The sequence below is a fragment of the Chelonia mydas genome, chromosome 2, assembly GCF_015237465.2.
Source record: "Chelonia mydas isolate rCheMyd1 chromosome 2, rCheMyd1.pri.v2, whole genome shotgun sequence".
Lineage (NCBI taxonomy): Eukaryota > Metazoa > Chordata > Testudines > Cheloniidae > Chelonia > Chelonia mydas.
The window spans coordinates 49938094-49960213 of NC_057850.1; the positions used below are offsets into that span (position 1 = coordinate 49938094).

General features: G+C 39.3%; 1 protein-coding gene and 1 long non-coding RNA gene across 3 annotated transcripts in view; one reads left to right on the plus strand and one right to left on the minus strand.

The window, feature by feature from the left end:
- The window catches only part of LOC122464227, a 70427-nt gene that overhangs the window by 18342 nt on the left and 29965 nt on the right, over positions 1-22120 (minus strand). The window lies entirely within an intron of this gene.
- LOC102931362 (small integral membrane protein 4-like) lies at positions 16685-19770 on the plus strand. Its single transcript, XM_027818223.1, is given in 3 exon segments — positions 16685-16699; positions 19572-19652; positions 19654-19770. Coding segments are annotated over 3 exon segments (213 nt in total).

Genomic DNA, 22120 nt, shown 5'->3' on the forward strand with positions numbered 1-22120 from the left:
ACAGCTTGCTCAGTGAAGCTCTGAGTGCCTTAAGGGTGATGTACCATGGGTTCTAGCTTCCACTGAGCTGGATTCATAATGCTAATTGTGAACCATGATATTGCATTAACAATATATGAGGATACCAGTCAAGCCGATGGACCAGTTATAAGGCTGTCACAGTTTACAAAGAAAACTCCTGTTGTTTCAGTTACATTTGTATGTTCAATTTCTTATAGCCACCGGGCCACCATCAATTCTCAATGCTTACGCCTCCTCTATCTGCCACTAAATCTACCCTAGATGTAGTAGAGGCAAAGCAGATGTTCAAGTAAGAGAAGGTTCTGCTCAGCAATAAATAAGGAGGTCTGCTCATGCATTATTGAGCCCCTAACTTATGTCTAATAATATACAATACAGTTCAGTCTACTGTTGGTTCTAGGCTTCTATGAAGGTTCATGTGAGTAGTCCTACTGAAAATGCATTTCTAGTGCCTAAAAATGCCGGAGGAAAAGAATGCATTTATGACTGGGCATGGGCAAACTTGTTCATTCAAAAGAAGAACCTCTGCCCATCTCCTCAATCTTTGCCCAGTCCCAGAAATAAACGGTTTTTTCATGTACAGCAAACCATACTCTCCAGATGTTGTGGTGTAGAGACACTACATGAGGAGATGCTTGTGGAACTTTCCTCAGCTGGAATCACAGGAAGGGGGTGACCCACCCCAACTCTCTAGTGCACCTATTGAGTATTGACTCAGGGGAGAAAGCAACACCTACTCAATCACCAATACTACTGTAGGAATAAGTGGGAAAAAAGACTTAGTTTAATGATTATGCCTGAGATTTTCAAAGCTGCCTAGTAGCTCTGGATGCCAATTCAGACTCAAAGGCAGTTAGATACACAACTTTGATTGAAAGCCAATGGGAGTTAGGCACCTTATTCCCATTTGTGCCTTTGAAAATCTCCCCATAGATATCCATAGTCCCAGCTTTAAAAATATCAGCATATGGCTTTTTTGTGACTGTGGAAGCTTGGTATTAAAACAGGATGAAAAAAAGGCCCTTTAAATAGAGGCTTTGGGGATGTTTCTAAGTTATAGCATTAATTTGATGACAGTTCTGTGTCTTAATGTATTCATCCCAAAATGAACTATGCATGCATAAGTATAGCTTTTTTAAAAATTGACAGCTTTAAAAATATTGAAAAATGCAACTGGCTTTATTTAAGACACCATAAAAGGAGAATATAGGTGGTGAATGGTCATGGGTGGGGAGTTGTGCTCTCCATGAGTAAAAGTGCAGAGCCTTTAGGGTCGTACATAAATAATCAGTAACACATTTCAGAAGGTCTCTATCTAATAAATCTCAGCTCAAAGTACTTAATTAAAATATTTCATCTAAACCCTATGTAATGGCACAGCTAATTTATAATTAAAATATTAGATTAATTTCAATACATCTAGAAAGGCCATTGAGACATTGCTTGCTACTGGCAGCTGAGGAAAGAACACTGCAGAGTGAAAAAATTAAAATACAAACTAAATTAGTTGGACCAAATTTTTGGATCCAGTTTATCTGCATAGAAGGCCAGACCCAAAGCCTACTGAAGTCAATAGGAGTCTTTCTGTTCATTTCATTGGACTTTGGATCAGGCCCAGACTGCAGGTCTACTAGTATGGCCAACCTCAAAAGATCAAAAATCATGAGTCAGAATTCAAAAAGTCATTAGATTTAAAAAATCATCAGATCATGTTTTTTATTGTCTTTTGACTTTTTAACCTCCCGCTACTCCTCTGCCAGTGTCTGTGTGGTAATTTCAGGTTTAAAAGTCAATCTTTAATGCACACACAAATGCACATATCTATCTGGATGATCAGATGGAGACTTCACTTACCTTCTTCTTATCTCTGAGACTGAGAAATTGCCATCCATTTCCTATTACTGTCTTGACTCTCTCCTCATACAGTTTATTTCATTTGATAAGAAAGGGCTGGATGTTAAATAGTTTGAGAACCAATGACCTAGTGAATGCATCATGATTCAAACATGCATATAGAACTTAGAGGGTTAATGATTTACAGATAAACATATTAAAAACCTTAAATTTACAAAAAATCATTCATATAAGTGATAATGTCACAGTAAAAACAATATGGGATTAGTTTAGCCTTTTGAAAGAAGGAGAACTTCCCTTACTCTCCCCACTCCCTGCCAACTTCTCTGAGTGGCAGTCATTTTGCCCGTGGACATGGCTTCAATGTCACTGAAAATAGTGAGCGGTGACAGCCAGCTTTATTAAGGGCAGCCTCGTCACTCATGCAGGTAAACTATAGGGAAATGATGGCCATCTTGCTGGCTTCAGCTCCATTGGTAGTAATAGAAGATAGTGGCCATTTTGAATAAGGGAATACTTGTGCGTGGGCAGCCTTTCACCATGTTTTCATAAGACACCCCAAGACTACTACAGTCTCAATAAAATCACAAGAGTTGGCAATGCTGCCCCAGACTTAAAGCTCATCACTGCACTTCCCTGAAGGTGGTATTGCTTGTATCCAAGGCCAGTCCCCAGGGGTGAAAGTAAGTCTAGGGACTTGCTTACATGGAGCTGGGCTGGGGCGGGCTCTGGCCCCCAGAAAAGGTGGAGCCTCGGGAAGAAGGGGTGGAGCTGGGGGAGTTCAGAGCCAGCCCCTGCCCACCCTGTACCTACAAGTGCCTCCTACTCCCTCCCCGGGGTAACAGCGGCAGCCGGAGACTCTGGCAGGAGTTTAAAGGGCCCAGGGCAGTACCGGCGGCCGGAGCCCTGGGCCCTTTAAATCATCTCCGGAGCCCCGCCGCCGCTTCCCCAGGGCTCCAGCAGCAGGGATCCGGGGACGGGGCTCCGGCCGCCACTACCGCCCCGGGCCCTTTAAATCACCCCCGGAGCCTGCCGGAGCTCTGGGGAAGCAGCGGCGGGGCTCCGGGGATGATTTAAAGGGCCCAGGGCTCAGCTGCCGCTGCCGCCCCGGGCCCTTTAAATTGCCGCCCCAGCCCCGCCGCCGCTACCCCAGGGCTCCAGCAGTCGGGCTCTGGCAGCAATTTAAATGGCCGGGGGCTCCAGCCGCTGCTGGGAGGCACAGGCCCTTTAAATTGCGCCTGGGGAAGCCAATCCACCCCGGTATGCTGTACCGGGGCGTACCGGCTTACTTTCACGTCTGCCAGTCCCCCTGCAGTGAACTCAAGCAGCCCATGGACTTCTTCAACGTACTTTGGCTGCAAATGCAGCTGAAAGGATAAGTGCGGCCCAGAGGCATCCCAGGCATTTTTTAATTTCCCTATCATGCTGAGATGAATATATGAATCCCTACTCTGGTTCTGTATCTAGAGGGGATCACCCTAAAACTGAGGCACTTCTTCCGGTGCCAGTTACAGTGGTTTTCGGATCAGTGTACGTAGCAGTGTAGTACTAAGTGGCTGCACTTATTTTAACAAGCCTTGGAAACAACTTTATTGGTATGGTATTTTTTTAAAATTCATAGTAACAATTCTTAGCATTTATCTAGTACCATACAAATGAGTTACATTTCAAGGCACTTTACAAACTTTAAATAATTAATATGTCTGACAGAAAGCATTTTACTATTTTTTCCAGCAAGACATTTACAAATCAGCTGGAGATTTCAGAAGCTGGGGGTTTCATGTTTCACAAAAGCATGAATCCATGGCATGCATTTCAGAATGTTGAGTTGCTTGACAGTATGAATCAAAACAATTATCGTAAGATTCATTTACCCTATTAAAATATTTATTCCTATATCACATTAGCAGCTAGCTTTTTAATCATTGTCTTTTTTAAAAAAAATCTCAATCTGTTTTTACAACAAATACAACATATAGCTCCTGATTCAACAAAATATTTCAGTATGCATATAATTTTAAGCATGTGGGAAGTCCCATTCAAGTCAAAGGGACTACACACACATTTAAAACTATGCTTAAGTGCTTTGCTGGCTCAAGGCCATAATAATTGCATAATGTAAATCCAGATGTGGAATTCCACAGTTACCATGCTCTATTTATCACAATTAGAAAATGGGTACCAAGATGGTTTTACAATAATGTTATTATTGTCAGAACTTCCAGCCACTAAAACCTTTAAGAATCTTCTCAGATTATAACCCAAGAGCACTAGTATCAACATCCTGACAATGCATAATGTAAGAGGCTTGTGATAGAAGAACTGACAAGTCTCAGGTCCATAATATATTCAGCCCAAAGTGTACTTTGGCATACCCTTATAAAGAAGAAGTATAGAATCTAACAGTGAAGAAATAAATAGGGTTATACAGGAGCTACTATAAAGACCTATAGAATGTAATACAGAATTATCTCCTTCCTATAAACATTTGCTCATTTGATTATGACCATCTTATCAGATTTATAGTAAGGATATAATTCCCAATAGGATGATTAAAAATGTACAGAAAGGTTACCATTCTCTGTTACTAAATTCTGTAAGACTTCTCCACATTATGCTAAATTCGACTAACAATAATAGCACCCAGCTCTTGTATAGCACTTTTAATCAGTAGATCTCAAAGCACTTTACAAAGTAGGTAAGTATCATAATTTTGGAGAAATATCAGCAGGTGTGCAGCTTTCACAGTTAAAAACAGGGCTGAATTACCCAATCGGCAGACTAAGCACATGCTTAGGGCACCAGCAAAGCAGGGGGCACCAAAAAAAGAGAGATTTTTTTTAAAAAAATTGATATTTCAACAAAAGCATCGAAGTAGTCATCATGGGAAAAAACAGAACTTTGTTAGACTTCCTTATACTCCACTACACACTCTTCCCCCGTTTTTCTGTTCTCTTTTTACTACTTATCCCCATCTAAACCAGGGGGGCGTCCTACTAATGTAGATTGAAATAATGCGAGGAAATCAGATCCTGTCATGTATTGCAATAAATTTATGTTTTATTATTGATATATTCTTCTGAGTTATACATGCTGTAAATAATAGGAGAAAAGATCCTGGTATGTGGGCTGATTTCAGTACCGATGATGTAGCTTACTGGATAGATCATGGACCAAATGACTGTCAACACCACACTGGGCCATCTGAGAAATCACGTCCGACTTTTACCAATGGCAAACAAACAAGATATCGTCCACAAAAAATATTTTTCTGCATGAAAGCTAATGGTGAGAAATACACTCGAGAATGGCTCCTGTATTCACTATCAGCAGGGTCTGTGTACTGTTTTGTTTGCAAACTTTTTGCATATAAACTTTCAACATCCCAGTTTGCTGCGGATGGATTTAGTGACTGGCGGAATACTGTTTTAATTGAACAACATGAAAATAGCACTACTCACAGAGACTCAATGTTTACATATTAAATCGAAGACAGGGCTTTGGATTGACACGAAAATTGGAAGAACAAATTAAAGGGGACCGTGAATACTGGCAACATGTCTTGCAGCATGTTATAGCTATTATTCAAACATTAGCTGAATGTGGTCTGCCTTTCCAGGGATCAAATGACACATTTGGATCATTGCAGAATGGAAATTTATTGGAATTGTTGGAGCTTGTGGCTCAGTTTGACCTATTTTTAGCAGGCCATATCTCAAAATATGGGAATGCTGGCAAAGGTAACCCATCATACTTATCCAAGACAATATGTGATGAACTCATTGGTCTAATGAGAGACAAAGTTCATTCAGCTATTGTGGATGAAATAAGCACTGCTGGGTACTTCAGTTTATCTGTTGACTCTACACCTGAACTTTCATATATTGATCAACTGAGTATTGTACTAAGATATGTGTCTCCATAGATGGAAAACCAGTTGAACGATTTATAACATTCCTCAATTTGAAAAGCCACACTGGTGAAGAAACTGCAAATCAAGTACGGCATTATCTGTGCCAAGTTTGCAAAACAGATTTCTCGAAGTGCAGAGGTCAATCTTATGACAATGCTGCCAACATGTCAGGGCGTTATCAAGGAATACAGAAGAAGCTTTTAGAACACAACAAATATGCCATATTCATACCATGTGCTGCACACTCAATCTTGTTTGCCGCAGTGCTCTTGATTGTTGTGCGGTGGCAGTAAGTTTTTTCTCAACAGTCCAGTTACTTTATACATTTTTCTCTGCCTCAACACACCAATGGGCAGTTCTTAAAACATATTTGGGCAATGATTGTGTGTTGAAATCTCTTTCTAATACTCGCTGGGAGGCACATGCAGTGGCAACAAGTGCAATTCTGGAATCTTACTCAAAGATTGTGGATGCATTTGAAAGTATAGCTGAAGACTAATCACAAAAGGGAGAAACTATACGAGAGGCAGAAAACATTGCAAATAAGATGCAAGAACTAGAGTTTGTATTCATGTTGACCATGTGGAATGAAATTTTACAACACTTTTACCACACAAGTCAAGCTTTCCAAGAAAAAGAATTGGCTTTGAAAACATGTGCAGACCTCTGTCAATCATCAGCAGACCACTTACACACTTTGAGGAATGATTTCGAAAGTTTTGAAGACATATCAAAAGATATCTTGCCTGATACGAACTACAAAGAAGCCCAGTCCCACAAGCGAATCAGGGAAAAACAAGCAAATGATAGCAGTGCAACCGAAACAGCATTGAATCTAGAGACAAATTTCGCGTACCTACTTACTTGCTATAATTGGTACACTTGAAGCTCATATGAAGAGGAGAGGTGAAGTGTACAAAGAAGTATCAAGTAGATTTTCTTTTCTAAATGATATGGACTTATCTGACAAACAATATTCACAAGGTTCCCAAAAGCTAGTTGACTCATACCCTGTTGACTTGCACATGAATCTCTGTGGAGAAGTACAGCAGTTCCACTGTTATATGTGTGCAAAGTTTAATGAAACAGGAAAAATGAAATTCAGTCACATTGATCTTCATGACACAATATTGAAAGATGGAATACAATGTGTATTTCCTAATGTAGAGATCACACTACATATTTTTCTAACATTGATGATTACTACCTGCTCCGCAGAACGCTCTTTTTCTCAGCTGAAAAGAATAAAAAACCCTCGGAGAACAACAATGTGTCAGGACAGACTTGATTCACTTTCCCTGTTGTGTATGGAAGCGGACATGCTTCGTCGAGTCAGCTTCGATGAACTTATCCAGAATTTTGCAATCGGAAAATCTAGAAAGAAGCTATTTTAATTTCAGCATACATGTAAATTTTGTGTCATTTTGAAAAATAAAATTTTATTTTATGGTATAGTACTGTTTTTATTTTGAATTATATATGGGGGGGAGCACCATAATCTTTTCAGTGCTTAGGGCCTCTAAAGGTCTTAATCTGGCCCTGGTTAAAAGCAATGTGAAATAAACTAACTTGTGTGCTAGTTCACTTGCATGTGGGTGAGGCAAAATGTGCATTGGTTTCTTCCTTTCATATCAGTTTGACCTGTCAGTGTTTCAGTTGTTTAAAGGCCTCTGAATAGTCACATATTGTAACAAGGATTTATGGCTGAGTGTAGGGGTTGAGGCAATGCCTCAGAGCCTTAACCCTGCTGATCACTACGCACCAGGCAATGCCCATGCCTGAAGTCATTATTGCTCAAACAAAGTTAATTACTGAACGTGTTTCTGTATTTATATACTGCCTAGAGAAGGCATTTGCACATCCTCAACAGGGATGAAAAAACAGTCCGTTGCTGTTGCATCATTTGACGTTTGAAGCCGCCCCACCTGTTGGAAACAAAAAGCTAGATATACCAACGTTAACACCAACCAAAAAATCATATCTTGTTTTGCAGCTTCTGATGTGTGACCACAACACATGTTTCTTGCTCAGCAAGGTAAGTAAATGGTGTTCTGCTCAGAAGGAATCTGTGGAACTATCCATGGTGCTGAAAATCAAGTAAGTGAGTGGCCTGAGAAGTTATAGGCTGGAGCTGCAATGAGCAATCTTGAGTCTGTCCTCCTGTGTGAAATAGCAGTGAAAGTATGGCTTATATAGATCCCTATAAATGGGACATGAAAATGTATAAAATGTTGTGCAATTTTTCCTTACAATGTTTGTTTCTCTTTTCCTTCAGAGGGTCAACACACACTGAAACTGTTTCTTAGACATGACAGCCCTGTCCCCTCACTTTCAAATTCAGGCATTTGCTTCCTAGTATAAACATTACTGAGGGTAAATGTTATTTTTAAATACAACTCCTGTTTGGATTTCACATTTGATTCTGTTACGTGTGCTTTTAACCCTTGTAATAAAAACATGTAAACACTATAAACAATTAAAGGAGGTCAACAATTTGGTATTCTTTGTTTCAGTCATCTCTCTGTTTAAACATTACTTATGAAGTCATAGATGGAGTGTAGTAGTTAACTAGGATTTTTTTCTACTGCCTCTGTAGTCAAAAGGCACAAATTAAGTTTGTATTTCAGTAGGAGCTACATAAACAAACTGGCTGATTGAGAAATGGGAAGGTGTCACCCACAAGTCTGCAACTATTGCCAAACTTCCCTGCCAAACAGACTGGATAGTGCTCATTCCCACAAGGTTGTGAAAAAGACAGCCAAGTCTATTACTGTTGTCTCTTTTTCATTGAAATTAATTTTATGTGATACTACTTCTGAATATGATATTAAGCAGTAATGACCTGAATTATACTTGACAGCTGTTTTCCATTCATGGGACTTTTCACAAAAAGTTAATTTATGCAGCTCTGGTAAAGTGATGGCAACTTAACTTTCTGTTAGGGAGCATATACTATACAAGAACATTTCTGGTGGACTAAGTTTAAAGAGCAAACAAATGTCTCAGATTTTGAAACATATGCATACAAAACTCAGCACACACAAGCACTGGAATTTGTATATTCACTAAATGTATACAAGGTATATATGCTTGCGCAAATCATGATTTACATGCATGCATTAGAGTTTAATGGTCCCATTGAAAGAAGTTGGACTTCTGACTGGGTGGGTTCTATTTATTTTGAGAAAGGGTGCTAAGACTGGGGCCCAAGGGCTAGATTCTGACTTGAACTAGTCACACAGGCAAGGCACTGACAGAAAGTAATCAGAATAGTAGTCAGAATCACTCTTACAACCATGGTAAGGCTCCCTGGACTTTGGATACAAGTACATAGGAGTAAGCAGGACTACTGGAGCACTTATGATCTCCCAGGACCTGTGGGTGGGCAGTGGGCAGGGGGGTGGAGAATGGATGGAGATTTGCTATTCACTGTCAGAATAACTGAGCAGAAGGGGATTAGAGAAGACTGGAATTTACTGCTCATATAGGCCATGAGCAAGAAGACAGGAATTGTGTCTCAGACATGTCTCTCTGGATCACAGTGCGTCCTGGGATGACTCATGGGGAAGTACTGTTTACCCATTAACCCTTGCTCGAGGCAGTGTCTAAAGTCACAATCTACCTCCAAGTGGCTAACTTTCAGTTTTCTTTTACCTACAATACAATTGTCTAGGCAAACTGTCTTGCACCATTCAGTTGGGTTTAATTATCACTGTAGCTCAGTGCCCAAGCCTCCAAATTTAGGCAGGTTACAGTTCTGAATGGAATGAAGCAGTTTTGCCAGCATATTTCTTCAGAGGTTTGTCAACTCCCTTTCCACTACCATGATAATAAGCAGGACAGCTCTGTACTGAGAAGCATGGTTGTCCCTTCAGTTCTCCGAGCTGTGATACTCTAACCTGCAGCCTTTCCTGCCAATCATAAGTCTATTTCCCCCTATTATGGTTGAGGCTGTTGCAAGCCTCTGGCTTTGTGCAGAAAAAAATGTGGAGCATCATTTCCCACAGTACCGTGTGTGCATTCGATCAGCCACCGTCCACTCACTCCTCAGTGTAAACTAACGTCTGTTGAAAAAGTATTAACACTTTGGCTTCCTTGAAACAGTTAGCATTGCTAGCTGTTGGCTGGCATACTGATTAGTATAATTAGATCAGCTATAAATATTAATTATGCCATTCCACAAACGATCCATCACTGTCCTCCTTTGAATGCTCTCCCCTGAGGAAGCCATTAGCCATCAGCACCTTCCAGCAACGTTGTACATTAATGTCAATCTGCATCTTGAGTTGGCTGTAAGGAGCAAAATTATTAAGAAACCATGGGGAAGAAAAGAAGTAAAACCACAAAGAAAGCAACGTTTTTAAAAGAAAAATACTGTCCTTTTATTATTCCGAGGCATCTCTGGTTTTCTGTTCCTCAGCAATGATTAACACTGCTGGTGAAGAGAAAGTCTGCATCACTAAAGGATATTCAACCCACTGCAGCAAATCAGAAGAGACTTCTAGGCCTTCGGTGGAAAATATACATGGAATGAAAGTGAAATATTGATCTTTAAGGGGCAAAGCCTGTCTGTCTTTCTCTCGGAGGCTGTGAAAGCTGTGATGGGTCTGCTCGACAAAAATGGAAAGGATTCTGGATAGCCATGCAGAAGGTGCATGTCCATCATGTAGCAATGACCTCAACTAGGGAACCTCTGTGCAGCAGGCTATGGCTTGAGGCAGAGCATGAGTAGGCATCAGTAGGCTGTGAAAAGGGTGGGGCCTAGGGATTTGCTTCTGTGCAGGTCCTGCCTCCCCAGGGGAAGGTTATGAGATACAAAGCCTGCTGCAGCTGCCGGAGCTTTCGCTGTGGAGATTTCAAGCACCATTTCCCTTGTCCACTTCTTCCCTGCACGGAGCATGGCCTGGCTACTTAGGCCAGACAATGGGCAGAGCATTTTCCCTTCACACTGGGCCAAATTCATTGCTAATGTTACTTCACTGATGTCTATGGAGTACAGCAGGGATGAATTTGGCCCAATGTGTTTCATTCATTCTCTCCCCCACAGCGGACTGATGCAGGTTACTGTAAAGGATTGCGAGCCAATCTCAGTAAGGCAGATATTTGTCTTTCCTGGCATGTTTTTTTCTTCCTTCCATCAATCCTTGTTTTTAATAGAGGAAATGATCAGTTTCCTGAGTTCCTTGGCACCCCACAGCAGCACTCCTGCAAAACTTTCTAGATAATGATCAGAATTTGGGGCTTGCTTTCAATATTTCATTGTTGGTCTTTTTCTGGTTATTCTGCTTTCCCATCTTGACCCAGTTTCTCTGCTCTCGACAGCCTGTTAGTGAGGCTGTAAAGTCTTGCAGTAAAGAACTAAGCTAGATTTTTAAACTGGTTGGAAGCTTGGTTCTTTATGTGGTATGACTCAAACCAGTCTTTCTAATACTATCTCAGTAAAAAACAACAACACTATTTACCCTATTTTAAATATCCTTCACTGCTGCTCTCGCAATTTCTCTGCCTGTCTGGTCTCTGAATGGACACTGCCTATAGCAGAAATCTGTGAATCTCTGACAGGGCATTCTGTCTCCAGAGCAGCCATCACACACCACAAGGGATATGAGAAGCATTGGCTCAAACTTCTTCTTTTTTTAATAAATGGGAAGAGTTGGTGTGCCAGGCAAAAGTGAAGGGATAGAAACAGAAGAGATTAGGAAACCGAAGTGAGGGAAAGTTATAATTAGGGATGGGGATTTCAAACCTACTAAAAAAAAATCATGACATCAATATTTTAAAGGAATGAAAAACTTTTAATCTTCAAGATCCATTTCTCTGGCAAAATACAAATTCTGATTGCTACATGGTTTGGTTTGGTTTGGTTTTTAACATGATTTTGAGACGATTTGAACCAAATACCAAAGGTAAACTGATTTACTTTGACAAACTTCAGATCTGGATCTACCTCCAAATGTTGTGACACAGGTCCGTCTCTCCTCTGGTAATCCCAGAAGCAGAATAAGGCTTGCTTTCAAACAAGAGACTTTATTGTTTTCATAGCACAGGATTCCATTTAGTCAGCAAAACTTCAGCCAAGATTTACCAAAGTGACTAGTGGTTTTGGGTGCCCACCTTGAGCTCCCTTAAAGAGTTTTGATTTGCAGAGTGCAGGCACACAGAACTTTCCTAAAAACTGGTCCCTTCACAGTGTTTCAAGTTGAGCATTCAAAATTACTTGTCATTTTGCAAAATAATTGGCCACATTTTTTAAATAACGCTTTTCGTGAAAATTAATGGCTGTTATGGGGAAAATGTTTTGTGAAAATCCAATAACATTCAAGAAGCTAAAAACATTTAAAAATGAAGCTTGAGAAGTTTCACAACCCCTCAAAAACTGTTGGGTTCTCCTATCTATAGTTACAATCTTTAAAAACAATTATGACCAGAGTGAGAGGAAGATTATAAAATCTTTGAAAGAAAGACTTTGGGTTTGCTGATGTACATCTGGTGCCAGATGGGGGATGCGAGTTCAAATGGCACTTAGTCCTTCATTGCCTGGGTTGGAATTATTTGGGAGCACGATCAATGAGGTGTACAAAAGTTGCTAGGAAAAGGAAGTTTGGCTCCTACTGCTTCCATCGGAATGAGGATCCTGGTCTACTTCCTCAAGGAGTGGCCAAAAGGCAGGAACTGAGGATGCTGCCGCTAAAGGACTGGCTGAAACTAGAGGTTAAAGTAATGGGTACTGCAGCTCCCCTTCCTCTGATTAAAACAGAGGGCCTTTGGAAGTGCCGCTCCTGCAGAGCTCTCCTCCTTGGCTGACAAAGGACACTAAATACAAAACTGGTTCCTGACTGGGAGTTTTGAGGATTTGACAATATCATTGCTATGTTAAAATACTTTTATGACAATATAAAGAACACATACAACTTTGGGCAAATAATGACTAAGAATATTTGTTATTTTACTGGATGAATTCAAACATTTCATACATTTTAAGTTCAGAAGGGACCATTATGGTCTTTTTGTCTGACCTCCTGCATAACAAAGGCCTTAGAATTTCAACTAGTGATTTACTGCATTTAACCCAACAATTTGTGGTTGAAATAGAGCATACCTTTTAGCACACATTAAATCTGGATTTAATACTCCAGTTGATGGTGAATCCATCACTTCTTTTGGTGGTCTGTTCAAATGGTTTATTACCTTCACCGGTACAAATAAAAAGTCTGAACTTGGTTGATTTCAGCAACAAGCCATTGGGTCTTGCCTTTGTCTGCACTTCTATTTTCTCTTCAATAAATCAAATAGATTGAGCTTCTTTAGTTTCTCATTATAAAGCATATCTTCCAGATCATAGATCATTCTTGTAGTTCGTCTCGGAACCCTTTCCAATTGTTCAGCATCCTTTTTAAAATATAGTTGCCGATATTGGACACTGCACACCAAGGGCAATTTCAACAATGTTGTATACAGTGACAACAACACTGTCCTGCTGCTGTTTGATATTCCTCTGCTAGAAACATGTTCAATTCAGTATCAACAATGACCCCTGAGTCTTTTGTAAGAGGTAATAAGAAAAATCACAAATCTTGACTATTTCTAGTCATTTTAAATGCTGTAATCAGTAGCAGAGCCAAGTTGTGAGCAGTGGCAGAGCCAGGAGGGGTGATGGGTCATTGTTGCTGCCACCTTCAATTATACCTATTAGCTTGAAAAGACACCACACGTACACTTAAAGCCCGGTGGTGGGGAAGTCACCCCCTTTGCCCCATATTAGTTCCACCCCAACTGTAATAAAAATGTCAGCTGATGGCATGCAGTGCCCATTGTCCTAGTCTTTATAATAAGAAGCCTAAAGTACTTAATAACCTTTTGTCATAAATACAAAGGGAAGGGTAACAACCTTCCTGTATACAGTATTATAAAATCCCTCCTGGCCAGAGGCACAATATCCTCTTACCTGTAAAGGGTTAAGAAGCTCAGCTAACCTGGCTGGCACCTGACCAAAAGGACCAATAAGGGAACAAGATATTTTCAAATTGGGGGTGAGGGTGGGGGTGGGGGTGGGGGTGGGGGGAGGGAGGGAGGCTTTTGTCTGTCTGTTCTGTGTGCTTGCCGGAGAGAGATCAAGAAAGCAAGCAATCCAACTCCATTAGAATTAGTAAGTACTAGCACGGAAATGTGTTAGTTTACTTTTGTTTTGGCTTGTGATTTTCTCTGTGCTGAGAGGAAGGTGTATTCCTGGTTTTCTTTTTGTAACTTTAAAGTTTTTGCCCAGAGGGAAATCCTCTGTGTTTTAAATCTGATTGCCCTATGAGATTAGCTTCCCTTCTAACTTTACAGAGGTTCTTCTTTTACCTTTTTTCTTTCTCATAAAGTTCTGTTTCTTTTAAGAGGCTGACTGATTTCTCTATTGTCCTAAGACCCAGGGGTTTGGGTCTGTGATCACTTTGTAACCAATTGGTTAGGATAATATTCTCAAGCCTTCCCAGGAAAGGGGGTGTAAGGGCTTGGGGGGATATTTTGGGGGAATAGGAACTCCAAGTGGTCCTTTCCCTGATTCTTTGTTAAATCACTTGGTGGTGGCAGCCTACCCTCCAAGGGCAAAGAGTTTGTGCCTTGGGGAAGTTTTACCCTAAGCTGGTAGAAATAAGCTTAGGGGGTCTTTCATGCAGGTCCGCACATCTGTACCCTAGAGTTCAGAGTAGGGAGGGAACCCTGACACCTTTAAATAGTAAAATACCTTTCTTTGCTTTTAGTATGCATTTTTCCAGTAACAGAAGCAAAACCAGAAGGTTTGTGGCATGTACTGCTTTATAAATAATGCTATCACTTGCCACACACAAATAAATTACATTCTATTGACTACCAATGGCCACATAAACTCTCTCAGCATACATACTCTACCACAGCTTCTCTTGATCGAGCATTTAGTGATCACTTTGAAACATTTTTCTTTCAAAATATAACATTCAGCACACATCTATAAACATGTTTAGCGTGCTAACTTTCTTTCCATTTTAGATATGTGACAGCACTAGGGGAGTTTTGCTATTATCTGCCAAATTTCACACAAAAATATAATTCTCCTGGTGAAATTTTGCTGCCTTTTGCTTTCTGATAACAGCTCACAAAATGCATCTTTTCCTTTCTGAGATACAAATCTTCCAAGTAAACCAATCTTGTCAAACATGTGACTTTCCTTGAAATGTAAAATGTGCTGGTTTTACTTACCTTTATTTTATTTGAAAGTGAAATGTATATATCTATTAGGACTGAATAAAGTGCTAGAATTCATGAAAACCAATGGATTCTGAATTCAAGTAGTTTGTTTTATTTTATAATATTTAGGGATAGCTGTTTTGGGGTGTTGGGATCAGTTTCTTATGAAAACAAGAGCCATTTGTGAACTGTAGATCTAGATCTGGCATGGAATTTTAAAATATCCCCACATTTGGGGATTTTTGGTATCATATTTTTGACTCATCTCTAGTGTTCAACTTTTATTCTATCTGAAAAAAAAATCACATTCCCCTCTCCCTACAACAACAACTTCTTCCTTTCCCTTTCTTCTGCATTGTAATTTTATTGTCTTGTTTAAATTGGTTTACAGAGATGCACAATAATGCATTTGCAAAAAACTCCTTTGCATTATTGAGAAACAAACTGTATTCATAATGTATATTTACCAAGGACAGCTGATTGTATTCCATTTTCATCTGAACTGGACACTACAACATTTGCCAGTGTAGGCAGCCCTGATTTTTATACTCGCCTGGCTTTTCCATTTTTGGCTGTGCTTTTAAATTATCTTTGTGCACTAGATAAGGGCATTTGGAAATGGACCTGGACAATATACTCTTATGAGTGCTCTGCTTAATGTTGCATCTAACTACTTCTTGACATCACTTTTGCAATATTAAATAGAAGCATTTGAAAAAATGAAATAATTATCTTAATAAAATGCTTAAGCAGTCTGTGCTGTAGAAAGTATTATGACTACTTTTTCAGCTCATATCCACTACATTTTATTTTGTCAAAGCAATTTTACTGACTGCTCCTAGGTATATGATAAGGTAAGACATATATGTATGTTTGAGTTATAACAGGCAGTTACCAGATAATTAAGTAGCTGAAAACAATTGATCAGATGGGCATGACGTGCTCAATATCACAATGTTTGCTAGAATAATCCTATCATTAATACATTGTAGTTCCTTGCAAAATTATTTGGTCAGGTCCTACAACTACATTTTTGTTCATTAATGTTCAAAAGCATCCTGGTTTCTTTTATTTAAGTGTGGGAGCTATTTTTTTTTTTAATTTCCTTCAAATTCACTTTTGAAGTAGACCATAAAAATGCATCTTAGATATATTTGCCACTACCCAATCTGGCTTATAAACACGTAAAGATGCTAACAATATGATAGAACTAAATTGTAGCTATAAGTGATTTACAGTGAAATCCTGGCCCCAATAGCAAAACTCCCATTTGATTTCAATGGAGTCAGGATTTCATCCTTAGTTTGCAAGAGCAGACTGCTGGCTATCTACAAGACTATTATTAAAAAACTGCAGATTTGTATTGTAACCAAGACGTACCATTAAATTTTCCATTGTGATGGATTTCTGTTGCTTACTTGTTTATAAAAGATTGTATTACATCAGGTAATACTGTGCCATATCAATTTGAACCCATGAAGAATGATACTCAAGATATTTAACAGAAAAGATGGAATAGAGACCATACTTCACCTTCTTGACTATATCTTGCCAACAATTGCTATCCAGTATCTTTTTATTTTATCATCATTTTAATTTTTCTTGCCAATAATTTGAACTGGGTTATTGGAAATAATATAGAGCATCAGCAATGTGCTTGAGATGCCAGATGTATGCCTGACTTTCAAGATGTATTTTCGTGCAGTGTGTGTTTATGTGGGGTGGGTGAGGAGAAGTGTTCTTATGTTATACTTACAGCCATTTATCTTTTGCTTTTTTCATAAATGTATTTGTATTTTTTTCTAACTGTGAATGTTTCTATCTATGAAATAGAAGATTACTTTCTAGCAGACTATTTTTTCCCCTCTGTACTTGATCCAACAATGAAGTTGTATGTCTGTATGTGTTATCACTGTGGGATCAGGCAGAAGGTTAATTTATCTGCAGAAGAAATGGAACACAAAAATGTGTTTAATAATGAGCAGTAATGGGAAAGGTCAGCAGAACAAAAGCTTCATTATTCTTTCTTGTCTCCAAAGTTCCAGTGGCATGAATGCCTTTCCTTTCAATAAACAGCTATATTAAGCCTTGGGATTTTTTTTAAAGTCTTTATTAATTTTATTCTATGTCTCAAATCCAGAAAGAACAATGGGTCAAATTCTGCTTTCAGTGACACTGAAGCCATTGGAGTTATTCTGCATTCACAAAGGTAGAGCCAGGGCCATAAATTAACTAAAATTCCATGATCTACCCCTAAATAGTCTCATCAGAAGATGATTTCTTAGGGCTGATTACAGTTACAGCTGTCTAAAACCAGTGGTAAGCAAGAGGAGAAACATGCTCATTGATTTTCCAGTGCTTTCTCTCAAATCAATTAAACCCCAATTAAGGAGCAAACATCAGAGAATATATCATTTTACATAATACTAGATTTCCGCCCCCCCACACACACTATATATCCATCTCCAGTGCCCTATGAACCTCAAAAGTAAGTACTGTATTCTGTTTCCTTTCCTATTAGACCTTTAACTATGATAATTATGTTCAATAGTTGCAGTGGACTGCAGTTGCCAGATCACATTTTTACTTATCTGCTCCAAATGACAATTTATTTTCTAATTGACTTCATACACCCGTAAAATTATTCCTTTTTCTAACTTCTAATAGCCAGCTTGTAAATTGCAGCCTTTATTTTAAATTACATTGGTTGATAGTTCTTTGTTACTTCACTGTGAGTTTAGCTTCTACACCACCACAGGGTTTCAGATTAATAGAGTGAAAGCTATCCTTTACGATTCTCTTAGAGTGAGAGACTCTAAGGAGCACATGAAGAATGAATACAGTGACCACAAACACAGTTGCAAGTAAACAGTCTTGTTTGTATTATAACTTATTATACATTACACTCACATACACATCTGCACAACCTGAGAGAGCCCAAGCAATAGTCAATGCCGTAGTCATATTCATATCCCCAAATATATTATAGTGTATGGTGGATCTCTCAACGCGTGGTCAACAAGAAAGGGGTGGTTCCTACTGGAGTCTTCCCACTTTTACCCAACTAGGGAACCTCTTTTATACTGTTCTTCTGACCACACATATACCTTCTCCATATGCATGAGTGTTCCAACCTCTTTTTCCTTATCTGTACTTCCACACCCTATAAATTGTGGGGTGCCCCACTTTCCATAGGTTGTTCTGTTAGTTCCTGTTTTGCTTATTAGCATCTGATTAACTTTTACATCAACCTGTTTCCAGGGTAACCTGAGGGTCGGAACAGAACTTTCCATGGTGTTTCAATCAGGTGTCTTGTGATCTATTTTTCCATAACATCACCTACCGGCACATTTTTTACAGTAATCATGTGGTCTTATTGGCAAAGGATCAGTTTTTGACCACCCACTTGCGTCAAGTCTCCTTAAGCCTGCGGCCTAGTGTTGGTAAACTGAAATCCTACAGACCTTAGCCTGTAGCCCATGCATTACTGCCTTACATTACTTACATTCCTAATACGTACTCATCACACCTAAATACTTGTCAATCCTATACCTATAATCCTACAAGATATATTTACATTTATTATATAAGTGCGGGGGGGGGGAGCTTGTTTGGCTTGTTGGAGGAGGGGGTATGTTGCTTTAAGGTGGGGAAGAGAGAGGCACCACAGCTGCTGCTGCAAACTCAGAGTGGGTCAGATTGGCCTCGGTGGAGTGGGGTTTTTTCATCTACCCCACATTGTGTTCTGGGTAGAGGTGGAGGGACTTTGTTACGGTGAGTAGGGAAGGGAGTTAGGCTATGATGTTGCAACTCATTATGTAAGTGTGGGGCAGATGTTTAGTGCAGGTACTCCATAGAGAAGGGATACAGTGAACGGAAAAATGGCTTGGAAGGAGGTGTTTGTTAAAGGAGCAGGGGTGGGGGAGGTTCAGGGTGCCTATGACTGGCAAGGGCAGGGATCCATCACCCCCACCTCCTTTATAGCCCACCTTAACTCTCATTGGGGGGAGGATAGTAAGGTCTGAACAATGAGATGGCTGGGGACCAGGATGGAAAAAGGGGTGGGGGACTGGCAGAAGCTCCCAAATAGATATTGAAATGACTTGGAGTTACCTGCACTGTACACTTTTATCTGCCAGGTAGTCCCAGACATTTAATAATAAAGTTGCGGCCTGATTAAACCATATCAAGAGTCTTCTGTTCTTCAGGTATAGCCGAACAATGATCACAGCTATGTTAGAGTCAATGAAAATATGCTGATTTATACAAGCTCCAAATCTGGCCCTTTCTTTTGTCACTTCCTATGGAAAAAGAAAAATGGCAACTCTGCTGTGTGCTATTCTTCAGTCCTGAAATGTAGGAGGGCGTTTATGGATCAATCAGCTAAATAAGAAAGAAATTATTAGATCCATATTTCAGCTTCACCACCCATTGCAAGTGTTTGTCCCAAAAAGTAAAGATGAGACCATACAATTTTCCTGTGGCAACTTTCCCTTTCATGACCAAGTTGTTATGGTTTTTTTTTAAAAACCATCCATGGAGACCCTATTGTCATTGCTAAAATGCTGGTGAGCAGAAATTACGGTGCCTCTTGCAGATGGTGCCAGAAAACCAGTACTTTGGCAAGTACAGATCCCTTCCTTTCTTCTTCCTCCTCATAAGGAACCATGGAGTAGTTTATGATAAATGTCTGGATTGGCAAGGAGACCTTTTATGATGTTTACCACAGGAAACAGTCTCAGAGACAGTATGAGCAAAGGAAGGAAGAAAGATGAATTTTGCACTCAACTGTTACAATAGGAATACCCTGAACACTTAAATCGTGTGTAAATCACAGTTCAGAGAATTTTCTCTATCATGTTAAATGCATTCACAAGACTTCATCTCTGCAGGTTAGACTGTAACACACCTGATATTTTGTGTGGTTTATTAAACTATTTTCCAAGATATGTTTAGTGTGTATTCTTCCTCCAGCCACTTCAGAATCTATGAGGTAATTGTGCTGATTACAATGTTGAAGAGTCCCTTGTACCTAGACCATTTATGACCTATTTAATGTCATTTTTGCAGAGCTCTGTTAAATAAACTAAACAGATTTTGCCTGTGTTAAGAGTAAGATTGAGCATAAACTAAATGGAAATTAGCTGGGTGGACTTGTAGCTAGAAACCTGGCTCTGTGTTTATCTTGCCATTATTACAGTGGAAGCTGCTTAAAGATAGACTTATCAAATACAACCTGAGTCCACCGCCCCACCTCCCATTTGATGCTCCTTTTAAAAAATGAGTCAGTCATTTTCTCCTCACTTGTTTCAGAGTGGAACCAGGAAATGCAGAGGTGCATGATAAGTAAAAAATAACAAAAGATTAACTGCATTTCCCTTAAGCCTCAAATTACAGTGTGGATAGAGGGGCATTTCAGTTTTTGTATTTTCATCCTGAACTGGTTCATCTGTTGCTCTATTTAATTCCTCTGGTCTGGTACTGAAAAGCCTCTTCTATCTTCTTCTGACTTTTGGAATTCATATTTTCAAAATCCAAGAGGGTTTCAAAGAGAAAGAGGATAGGTTATAGGGATAGTCACACATTTTCTGTCAAAATTATGTTTGGTGGAAAATTAGATTTTCAGTTGAATGAAATATTTCACAAACGTGTCTGCTTTCCTTGAGAAATGTAAAGCTTGTCAAAACCTGTTCAGCTGAAAAACTGAACAATTTTTTTTTTCCATTTTAATCAGAATTTTCAGTAGAAGAAAAAACTGTTTTCCTATCAGCTCTGATTGGTTGCCCTGTTATGCTGGGTATTGCAAACAACCATACTCTGATATAGAGGACTCTGTAAATATTTACAGTATGTTCATTTACATGCTTTCAGTTGGTTGATAGAAATGAAACCCAACAAATTCCTTTTCTTGATACTTTGTCATACAAACATCATGTCAGTCTGTGTTCATACACAGTTCTCTTTTACGATGGATTCTGTTGCATCAAGTAAGTCCATGCCATTCTGTATCAATTCAAAGTCCAGCCTGACATAACACAGCATAAGACAGCCCATGCAGCCAGCCTGCATATTTGTGGGGAGTATTTTTTTTTGAGAATCCTCTACCCAATCCATACTGTCCAGGATTAATTTACAAGTACCTTTTTTTTTTTCTCCGTAGGCATCTATGACACATGAGTAGCTCAGAACAGCAGAGTCCATGGTACCATATACCTCATTAAGGTATCTCTTCTCACTCTCACTGCAAACATGACAGTTATAGGAGACCATTATATATCCAGCATAGATAATTGGTACAAGGTTCTAAGCCACCTTGATCTTGTACAGACTTGTAGCTTGTCAACACACTGTCAGTGCATTGCAGTAGAGCTCTTATTAGTTAAATATACTTGACAGCACCTCAGAAATTGTATGTTTTAAGTCTGAAAAGTTTAAAGAGTGTGACATGTTAAAGGTTATCACTTTCTTTTCCTGGATAATTACTGTCAGTGTTAATAAACACATTTCTTTTACAGTCAGTCTGTTGAGTGATATGAGTAAGTTAAGAACCTGTATTTTATTTATTTATTTTACGTTTAAGGTCCTTGTCATTTTAGAGAATAATTTATAAAGTTATAATCAGCAGGTGATATTGTAATTATAGGCCTATACTCTTTTGCACATTTAACGATCTCTCTGCTCTTATGTTTCCAGAGTACATGTTAAAACAGATATATCTAATGTAAAAGGAAAAGGAGCTGCAAGGACCAACATTAAAAGTCTGACTTTTACAATTTTACAGGATTTGGAAGTTTTTTGTACGCCTTAAACTCAAGTTTCAGGATTATTTACTTTTTGGAAACAATCGGGTTGCTATAGTAATTTGCCCCGTTAATGGCTTTAGGGTGGGACAGACGGGACAACTATTTTCCTAGTGCTAGATTCTGATACCCTTATTTTGTGAAGTCCCATAATTTCAGTGACTCTGCTGGAGTAGGAACTCACTGTAAGTTCAGAATCTGGTCAGTAGAACAACCTTCTTAATAAGCTTCCCAGTATTAAAATCATCTAAAGAATCAGCTAAAGTTTTCCAGGCTGTTGTTGAGGGCAGATGGGTGGTGGTGGGGAGTCCTTTAAAGTGCTATG